General features: G+C 38.2%; 2 protein-coding genes across 5 annotated transcripts in view; one reads left to right on the top strand and one right to left on the bottom strand.

Annotated features, from left to right (window-relative positions):
* Window positions 1–2,611: 2,611 nt before the first annotated feature.
* NUDCD2 (NudC domain containing 2) lies at window positions 2,612–8,519 on the bottom strand. Its single transcript, XM_067732924.1, has 4 exons — window positions 8,235–8,519; window positions 5,646–5,694; window positions 5,278–5,429; window positions 2,612–3,107 (listed from the first exon to the last, which is right to left on the bottom strand). The coding sequence occupies exons 1-4, from the start codon at window positions 8,421–8,423 to the stop codon at window positions 3,024–3,026; spliced, it is 474 nt and encodes a 157-aa protein (XP_067589025.1). The 5' UTR covers window positions 8,424–8,519; the 3' UTR covers window positions 2,612–3,023.
* A 459-nt stretch (window positions 8,520–8,978) lies between these two features.
* HMMR (hyaluronan mediated motility receptor) overlaps window positions 8,979–10,322 on the top strand; it is a 43,639-nt gene continuing 42,295 nt past the window's right edge. For all 4 annotated transcript variants that reach the window (XM_067732921.1, XM_067732920.1, XM_067732923.1 and 1 more), the window contains exon 1: window positions 8,979–9,136. In XM_067732921.1, coding sequence (XP_067589022.1) covers window positions 9,091–9,136 — 46 coding nt within the window. In that variant the 5' untranslated portion in view covers window positions 8,979–9,090. The remainder of the gene's footprint in view (window positions 9,137–10,322) is intronic.

The following is a 10,322-nucleotide window of genomic DNA, read 5'->3' as shown; positions in this document are numbered from 1 at the left end:
ACCACTGAATTATACACTTTAAATGAGTAAAATGTATGGTATGTGAATTATCTCAAAGCTGTGTTTTTAAAAGATTATATATGATTCTATTTAAATGAAGATCTTGAAAAAAAATATTGAGGCAGAGACTAAATCAGTGGGCTCCAGGGTTTGAGGCTAGGAGTAGGGTGTAACTATAAAGAGAAAGCATGAAGGAGTTTTGGGCTGACTGAACCAGTCAATTTCCTGATTTTGGAGGTTTTACACATATCTTTACATAAGTTAAAATTCACAGAACTACAAACAAAGTTGATTTTACTGTATGTTTATTCAAAATATTAAAAAATTTTAATGTCACATAGATAAGCCAATTAAAGGAAAAACGCCTCTTCCCCAACAACTCACTCCTAAAGTTATTGGGTAAAATGAACATCATAGGTATCTTGCCGAAGGGTGTGGTTGGGCTGCAGCGGCCCAGAGTGGGGCATTAGGATCCAAGTAGGTGAGGCGGGTTATCTCTGCTTGGCATAGGGTTTTGGAGCCTGAGCAGTGAGAAAGGTATTCGCATGGGAAGATGACCTAGAATAGTGAACCAACTATATTAAGGATAATAGGGATCAGGTATCTCACTGTTGAAAGGAGTTCTGTACAAAGGGAGAGAGCAAAAATGAACCCCATGGGATCAGAAATGAAAGTTTATGTGTGAACTCATGGTTTTCAATATATACATAAATATAAAAATCTAGATGTAAATGTATGCATAATAGACACACACCAACAGCAACTACTCACTAACACATAGAACCTGGCTTCTAAATACCATTCTTCACTAGAGAACCAGGGCTCCTGGGAAAAATGGCTGATTCTTGTGCTAGGGTAGGGAAAGCAATAATAAGTCTGGTATATCTTATGCCAGAGAATAAGAAGTTGCTTAAATAATCATGGGGACATGTCAAAAGGGCATAGAAGCCACCTACAATGACCTTCCACTGGCCGAATCCAGAAAAAATTTTGAGGATCAAAGTAATGGGAATAATAGATTTTAACCCAATGAATAAAGTGGAAATCATGAGTATATATAGATAAATTTAAAGTTTGATGAGAAACAAGGTGGTACTTTCGAAACTACATCACACAAAATACCTAACCATAAACATGAAAAGAATAGCTTTATAGTGGAGAAGACTGACAGACACCACTTAATCAGTGATCTAAGTACAGTTGTCCCTCAGTATCCACAGGGTATTTGTTCCAGCATCCCCCTCGGACACCAAAATCCAGATGCTCAATAATATGACATAGTATTTGCATATAACCTACCACATCCATCCCACAATACTTTAAATCATCTCTAGATTACTTATAATACCTAATACTATGTAAATAGTTGTAAACAACATAAGTGCCATGTAACTAGTTGCCTGTTGCAAGGCAAATTCAAGTTTCGCTTTTTGGAAGTTTCTGGACTTTTTTTTTTTTTTTTTTACTATTTTCTATCCTTGGTTGGTTGAATCTGAGAATTTGAAACCCACACATATGGCAGGCCAACAGTAAACACTATCAGAAAAAGGACAAATTGAAACCAATAACTTAGGATACAGAAAGAACACAGCAACACTCCTGCAACAGTCCTGTCAAAGATTCATAACCTGATTCTAATCATGAAGAAATATCAAACAAGATTCACAATGACAGAGGTGTACAAAACTAGCCTGTAATCTTCAAAAGAGCCAAGGCTGTAAAAGTCAAGGTTAAAATGAAGACTTGTTCCAGTTTGAAGCAGACTAAAGACCTGATATTAAAGGCAAGGCATGGGGAATTCCCTAGCAGTCCAGTGGTTAGGACCTAGCACATTTTCACTGACGGCGGCCCAAGTTCAATCCCTGATCAGGGAACTAAGATCCCACAAGCCATGTGGCACGGCAAAAAAAATAAAATAAAGGCAAGGCATGATTGTGACTGGACCCTTTTGCTATAAAGAACATTACTGGGATAATAAGTAAACTTGAATGGAATGAAGGTCCAAGGATTAGGTGGTCATAATGTGTCAATGCTACTTCCCTGATTTTAATGATTGTATTGTAGCTATGTAGCAGCATGTCCTTCGAAGGAAATACACACTTAGGTACTCAGAGGTGATGGGGAATCAAGTTATCAACTTACACACAAACCTGAAGAGTCAGGGAGAAAACAATTCTGTGTTCTTTACTTGTAACTTTTCAATACATTTAAGACTCTTTAAAATATTTAAAATTAGAAAGGACATAAAAAGGATGAAGTAAAACTTCAAGACAATTCTTACCTATATGTCTGGATCACTGGAGATCAAAATGATGTCATTGACTTATAACCATTGACTATAATTTGTATTTGTCACTAACAAAGGATTCACCCAATAACCATATTCACTTCACCAATTCTCTTTTGCACTAATCTATTCTTATTGATAGGTTTTAAACTATTTTTCAATTTCTTGACTTAAAGGCATCTCTCAAGGAATTCAGAAATTTTCAGTAACTCTTAAAATTAACTTAGAATATATCTGTGGATTGTTTTCTCCTTTCTGAAAATTTTTTTCCAGTAATACATTTTCCTTGTATGAACTGGTACACTTAGACAAAGGGGTACACAATTCCTATTTAGAAAAGTTTATTGAACATTATTCCTGCATCACACTTATTGAAAGAAAAACTTAATTTTCCCTGATGGTACCCTGTAATTTCACATGATCTATACCCTAAAGATTTTTGTATTAAAAATACAGGTTAAATATGAAATTAGTAAAATGCAGCATATAAAACTTCATGCTGAGCAAAAACAAGTCCAAAAAAAAAGTTACCGTATATCAACAGAATAGTTCCTACAGTATTTAAGATGTTTCCTATGTAACTCATATTTGAATGCAATTTTTAGAACCATATTTAAATATATTTTGCAATTTGTTAACTGCAGACATTCCCATTTTTCTTCCACCACATCATCTGTTCGTTTTATTAAGCTGGCAAATCTGCTAGGATCCACAAAATGCAGCAAGAAGATGGCAGTTATTTCTCAAGATTTGAGAAATCTGGTCCACCTTTACTGTAGTTTCCTGAGATTTCTGCTCCACTGAAGTCAAAACCAGGATTCTGAAAAATATGGAAAAAACAATTATAAAACTTATAAGGAAAAATATAAGTAACCCAAAAGGAAAATGGTAAAAAGATATAAACCAGCAATTGACAAAAAAGGAAATCTAAATGGACAATAAACATGTGAAAAGATATCAAACCTCACTGTAATCACCAAAGTGGAACATAAAACTATGAGGTACTTTCCCAACTTTCATATTTACAAATATTTAGAAGATCAATATGCATATTACAATGTTGACAAGTGTATGGGCAAACATATACTTTACCATCAGTGTATCAACAGATTTTTAATAACTAGCATTTTTTGAGAGCTTATTACATGCCAGGCAGGGTTCTAAGAGCTATATATATTTTAAAATACTCAGTCCTCACGACAATCTCATGGAGTAAGTACTACCTCAGCCTTCAGTATTTTTAGAGGCATTTCATTTATTCAACAAACATCTATTGATTTCCTACTGTTCAGAAGACACCATGAGAGGCATGTGGAATTTAAGAATGAACAAAATAGACAAAGATCCACGTTCTGGTGGAGATTACATTCTAACAGGAGGAGACAAATAATAAACCCTAAATTACCTAGAGCAGGGGTCAGCAAGCTTTTCTGTAAAGAGCCAGGTTGTAGATATTTTAGGCTTTGAAGGTCATATAGTCTCTGTCATAACTACTTAATTCTGCTGTGGCTATATGAAAGACAATACACAAACAAATAAGCATAGCTGTGTTCCAGTAAAACTTTGCTTCAAAAACAGGCAGTGGGCTGGATTTGACCAGTGACCATAGTCTGCCAACCCCATGATCTAGTGTGTTAAAAGTTTGTAAGTGCTATAGTATAGGATAAAAAAAGAAAGAAGAAAAGTAGGGCAAGTAAGGAAAATGAGGAGATTAGAGTATTTAAATAGAATGATCAAGTATGCTTCATTGAGAAATGACTTGAAAACAGTAAAGAAATTAGCTAAGCTTTGGGAGAAGACCATTGCAGTCAAAAGGCCAGGCATGTTTAATGAACAGCAAAAAGGCCAGTATGGCTAGAGCAGAATGAATGAGGGGGGCAGTAGTAGGAGAGGAGGTCAGAGACACCATGGAGGACCAGACCAATTAGGGCCTTATAAAAGACTTTGTCTTCTACTTGAGTGAAAGAGTTCTGAGAAGTCATATAATCTGACATGCATTTTAAAAGGACTGCTCTAACTGCTATTTTCAGAAGACGGTAGCTTGGCAAGGGTAGAGGTAAAGAGAACAATTAAAAGGTCAGGCAAGACGTTAGAGGTGGTCCAGGTGAGAGTGGTAGTAGACTTGGTGGTCAAATCCTGAATATATCTAGAAGGCCATGCCAGTAAGGTTTCCTGACAATTGGAGAGGGTGTGAGAGAGAGAGGAATGGAGGATGATTCCCCAGATTTTTTTGATCTGAACCAGTTTCCATCACGTGAGATGAGAAGGCCATAGGTAGGACAAATGCGGGAGGGATATTAGGGAGTTCACATTGGACATGTTGAGTTTGACATGTCTATTAGACAGAAAAGTGAAGATGTTAAATAGGCAGCTGGATATGCAAGTCCAACATTCAGGAGAAAAGTCCAGGCCAGAGACATACGTTTGGGAAACACTATCATATAGATGAAATTATCCATCAAAACTTTAACAGTGGTTTGATCCAGTAATAATTCTCCCATATATCTATCTTAAAGGAAAATTTGAATATTTTCAGAGATGAAAGTACAAACTGTTTGAAATAGACACAGAGAAATCTAAATCTCATCAAAGAGGGAACAGCTAAATAATAACGATACACTCAAACTAGGGAACACTCTAAAGCAGTTAAAAGTAATGAATTTTATCTGTATGTATTAGTAGGGAAAGAGACTGAAGACTTTTTTGTTTTTTGGCTGCACTGGGTCTTAGTTGCAGCACTGGCATCTTTGTTGCAGCATGTTTAGTTGCAGCATGCAGGCTCTTAGTTGTGGCATGAGGACTTCTTAGTTGAGGCATGCAAATCCATATATAGAAAGGCCAGTCATTTTTCTAACCATTTAACTTAAAAAATTTCTTTGAAGAATTTTAGTAATTTTTTAAAACCACATTTGAGTTTTAATTTCAAATAATAATTATTCTATGAGTTTAAGATGTTTAACTACACATATTCATACATTCCTCTGACTTACTTCTTTCTGGAATCTCTCTAATGTAAGTTTTCTTTGCATTTGGTCTTGCACCCAAGGATCAGCTGCATATCCAGATTCTAGAAGAGAAGTCCAACAATTTGCCGCATCTCTCTTTGTCTTTGTAAGAACAATACGGACCATTTTTCGATCCTCTAAACAAACAAACAAAAATCACAAAGAAATCAGAGTTAATCATTAATTTGTATTTTCAAAAATCATTAGGGAATCTTGACATACAATTGTTTTCAATACATTTCTTTTACTATATCTTCCAAAGCTGCAAATCTACAGCAGGGATAAACATACTAATTTCCAAGACAAAATTAATTTTTAAAAAGATTCTAAGAAATATAATAGATTACCCTTACCCAGAGTCCATGTTCCCTCATCAGCTATTGTAGAATCAAAGAGTTTGCCCTGAAAAATAAACATATGAGTACTAAAAATAAAGAAATTCCATTCATTTTCATAAAGTTTTCATGATTTAAGACTTACCTTACTTCCCATCTAATCCACATATAATTACTTAAATTGTTTAGAGTAGGGAGATCAAATTTTATACCATTTCAACACACTGATAGGTGCTCAACCCTAAGTTCCCTCCTAGCGAGTGAAGAACCTAGTTTACGCTACGGAATATATACTACGACAAAGAACACAGGGCTCTCTACAGAAAGATCAGGGCTCCTTAATTTTTAGAGGATGAAGAAATACTACTGATCACTGATTGGCCAAATGTGAAGTTAATATGTGAAATGCTTTAACTTTAGCAACTATAATAAACTACAAGAAGAGCTCTCCTGTGGATATTAAGAAGAAATGATGTCTTTTAAAACAAACTTTTAAAAAACTAAAAACAGAACTACCATACAACCCAGCAGTCCCACTACTGGGCATATACCCTGAGAAAACTGTAATTCAAAAAGAGTCATGTACCACAGTGTTCACTGCAGCTCTATATACAATAGCCAGGATATGGAAGCAACCTAAGTGTCCATTGACGAATGGATAAAGAAGATGTGGCACATATATACAATGGAATATTACTCAGCCATAAAAAGAAACAAAATTGAGTTACTTGTAGTGAAGTGGACGGACCTAGAGTCTGTCATACAGAGTGAAGTAAGGCAGAAAAAGAAAAACAAATACCGTATGCTAACACATATATATGGAATCTTAAAACAAAAAAAAAAGGTTCCGAGGAACCTAGGGGCAGGACAGGAATAAAGGTACAGACGTAGAGAATGGACCTGAGGACACGGGGAGGGGGAAGGGTAAGCTGGGACGAAGCGAGAGAGTGGCATGGACATATATAAACTACCAAATGTAAAATAGACAGCTAGTGGGAAGCAGCCGTACAGCACAGGGAGATCAGCTCAGTGCTTTGTGACCACCTAGAGGGGTGGGATAAGGAGGGTGGGACGGGGCCGCAAGAGGGAGGAGATATGGGGATATATGTATATGTGTAGCTGATTCACTTTGTTATAAAGCAGAAACTAACACACCATTGTAAAGCAATTATACTGGAATAAAGATGTTAAGAAAAATAAAATAAATAAAAAAATAAAAGTGGTTCAATCTCTTTGTAGGGCAATGTAGCATTAAAAAAAATTTAAAGCACATACTGTACATCTGAGGTCAGATGAGTTGTCACTGACTTTTCAGAAACTCGTTTTAAGAAAGAACTAACCAAAATATAAGTTTAAAAGAGAATGCATCTGCTAAAATCCATTTTGATTTGTTGTAGGAAATGAAATTAAAATGTCACATTAAAAAAAGAAAACACATTCTTTTCATGTCAATACCAGTGGAAAAAAATCCTACTTGTCTAAAATCCTAGAGTTAAGAGTTATTGCTAAATTCCCTAAGCTACTGCAAATTAACTAAATTTACTAAAGTAAATTTGAAGTGTAATATTAAATCACCGTTCAGTAAACCCCACAAAATTGCACAATTATTCAGAAAGGTCATCAAGATCCAAGCTGACATAAATCAATGTCTTTCACATGAATCTTCCTTTTCTCTGAGGCACTCAAAACACTTTCCTATAAAATAATAATAACTAACACGTAGTGTGAGCTTATTACATACCAGTCACTACTTACTCCAAGCTCTTCACTCACCATGCTATGCTGAAAACAATCCTGAGAAAGGTACTATAATTACTCCACTTTGTGGATGAAGGCTTAAACAATGAATAATCTCTTGCCCAAGGTTACACAACTGGAAAAATGACAAAGCCAGGCATCTTACCAAGTAGTATCCCTTGACCATTACACAACACTGCCATCAAATATCTTGGGCATCTAATCTGAGAAAGAAATCTAACTTCAACTTAACTGAATTTAACTATAAATTTTAACAAGGAAATAATCGGTACCAGATCCAAAGGGTACTGATGAGAATAAAAGGGATATTATTTTCTTCACAACCTCTTGACACTGCTTAACCACTCCACAAATGAGAATTTTTCTAATTTCAGATGAGAAAATAAATCACCTGACATCACCTTCGAATCCTCGTCCTGACATCTTTATCCTTTATTTTCATCTTTATTTTCCTATAACTGCCTAAATATTTATTAGTTTAATTATGACTCCCTACAAGAGCATAACCTCTCTTGAGTGCGGGAACATTACCTGGCTCGTTCACCGCTGTCCTACTAGCACTGAGATCAGTGCCTAGAGGAAAGTATAGGTACCATAAGTATTTGTTCCTTCAACGATCTAGTTAAGCAGTTCTCAGCTGAAGACCCGCAGAGGAACAAAAGAAACAGCTTCATTTGGCTTAGAAACAAAGCCCGGAAAAGTGGCGTACTCAAATTCCCACCTCAACTCAGGACTGGCCCTGAGGGTGGGGTCTCCGCAGACCAGTCTCCAAGGAAACTATGAACTCTAGCACTCAGAGATTTGAGGGGGCCGGGAAGAAACTGAGCACAAGCCCCAACCTGCCGCTACCTTGAGTATCTCGCGGCCCCCCACGGCCAGCGCCACATGCCGGCTCTGCAGGCCGCACTGAATATCCTGGGCGCGAGTGCCTGGCGGCACCTGAACTTCAATGAACACCTCCTCCAAGGTCTGGTACCACTGGCCCCACGGTGTTGCGCACGGAACCACCCCACTGCGCTCCTCAAACGGGGCTGACATACTCCAGTCGCCTCTCGGCCGCGGTGGCACCGAGCGATCTGAGCGCACGCACGGAATATCCGCGTTCGAGCCACGCCCCGGCTTCTCCGCTCGGGTCACTGCACATGCGCAGGAATGTAACCTGAAGTCTCCGCTCGTGTTCGTTTTTCCCTTTCAGAGGCCATTTAGGACGCTGGCAGAACCCAGGTTTAACGAACTGAAATCCGGAAAAGTTTACCTCCAAGGAACGACGGGAGACAGCTGGAACCAGTAAAGTCAGGATTCATTACACTGCCGCCAACATGACGTCAAAAGCGACTGAAAATTCTTTGATGTGAACTGCGCTTGCGCAAATGCTGCTGGTGCTTAGTTAAAATTGAGTAAAGCCAGCAGGGGTTGGGCCCGTGGGGAGGGCGCGGGGCGAGAGGAGACAGTAATAGTCTCCTATTGGATGGTAGCCTAAACAGATCACCTAATTGGACGCTGCTAGAACCGAGTACGCATGCTCTATGGATGTTCCCGTCCTGGATTGGTGTGTCCAAGGCTTTGGCTTTCCGATTGGTTAAAGTTGGGTGGGAGGGGAATAAGCGGGGAGATTTGAATTTGAAGCGAATAGGGCCTAACAAGCCGCAGGAAGTTGCCGAGGAGCACCCTAGAAACCTTCGGTTTTGTGCGGCGGGTCGTCAGCATGTCCTTTTCTAAGGCGCCCCTGAAACGATTCAATGACCCTTCTGGTGCGTACGGGGAAAGGATCTGGGGGACAGAAGAAGCTCTCACGCCCCTTGCCCCTCTTGATTCCCTTCATCAGAGGCAAATAGAAGGCGATTTTTAGGGCTGGGATGGGGCTCACTTAATTGATTCATTTTCCTGAAACACATGCTAAGGTTTTACTACATGCCAAGCACTATTCAGAATGATAAGGTTACAACAGCGAGCGAAGCAAAATCCCTGCTCCATGAAGCTTACATTCAATTGGAGAATGCAGCCAATAAACAGTGCTGTGGAGAAACTAAAGCAGAGGGAAGGGAATAGGAATTAGGAAGCATTGATAGCTATTTGTTGGTCAAGTCCGAAGGCCTCACTGTTAAAAATATATATATATATTTATTTATTTATTTACTATTGCTTTTGGTTTGAACTTGTGGATTTCTTTTGGATATCCCATTCAGTCGTAAAAGAAGGAAGATTGGTAAAGGCAGTTTATGGGTGTAAAATTATGGCAGTAGCACTTAGTGAAAACACTATAGATGAAGTAATGGGAGCTAATTTTGACAGTACCCCAGGCACCACACTAAGTCTTTACATAGATTATTCTATTTTAATTCCCCCAAATCCCTATTGTTCATTATTTTATTGATAAAGAGATGGAGACTATTTGCTAAATGTTACACAATCCAAACTGTCAGAACTGGGGCTTGAAACCAGGCCTCCACGAACCCATCCTGTGCTCCTAACCACTGCGGTGCAAAAGCACAATAACCATGAAGCCTTCCGTGTGGTTGGTAAGGCATTCATCATTTAGTGGCTACTAACTGGATGCAGGGACTATGCTAAGGTCTTCCCTACTAGATCTGGTTTATTCTTGCCAACAGCCAGGTGAGGCAGGTACTGATATTGTCCTCATTTTACAGCTAAGGACACTAAGGGGTTTTGTAACTGTACTGAGCAGCCTGTAAGTGACAGCTTAATATCAAAGCTCATGATTTATCCTTTATAATGTACAGTTTTAACAGTCACTCATTACACCTTAATTTCTATTAGCTAAAATGCAAATGGAAAAGACCTCTGCTCACAAAGGAAGGCCAAGGGGGCAAATGGATCAGCACAAGCATATTTTTTAATTAGAAGACTCAAGAACCATATAATTTTCCAGACATTCAAAGAACCTACTCTAAGTTCTGTCAGCAGTGTGTCTTTTAA

This window comes from Pseudorca crassidens, chromosome 3 (assembly GCF_039906515.1).
Source record: "Pseudorca crassidens isolate mPseCra1 chromosome 3, mPseCra1.hap1, whole genome shotgun sequence".
Classification (NCBI taxonomy): domain Eukaryota; kingdom Metazoa; phylum Chordata; class Mammalia; order Artiodactyla; family Delphinidae; genus Pseudorca; species Pseudorca crassidens.
The sequence above is the reverse complement of the archived record's forward strand: the minus strand, read 5'-3'. Positions and strand labels throughout refer to the sequence as shown.

What these genes read in the sequence shown, in the direction of transcription:
- NUDCD2 (XM_067732924.1), bottom strand. Translation starts at nt 8,423, where the DNA reads ATGTCAGCCCCGTTTGAGGAGCGCAGTGGGGTGGTTCCGTGCGCAACA. An exon ending in GGGGCCGCGAGATACTCAAG is followed by an intron (nt 5,695 to 8,234) that starts GTAGCGGCAGGT and finishes TTTATTTTTCAG; the next exon opens with GGCAAACTCTTTGATTCTAC. An exon ending in TGAGGGAACATGGACTCTGG is followed by an intron (nt 5,430 to 5,645) that starts GTAAGGGTAATC and finishes TTGTTTGTTTAG; the next exon opens with AGGATCGAAAAATGGTCCGT.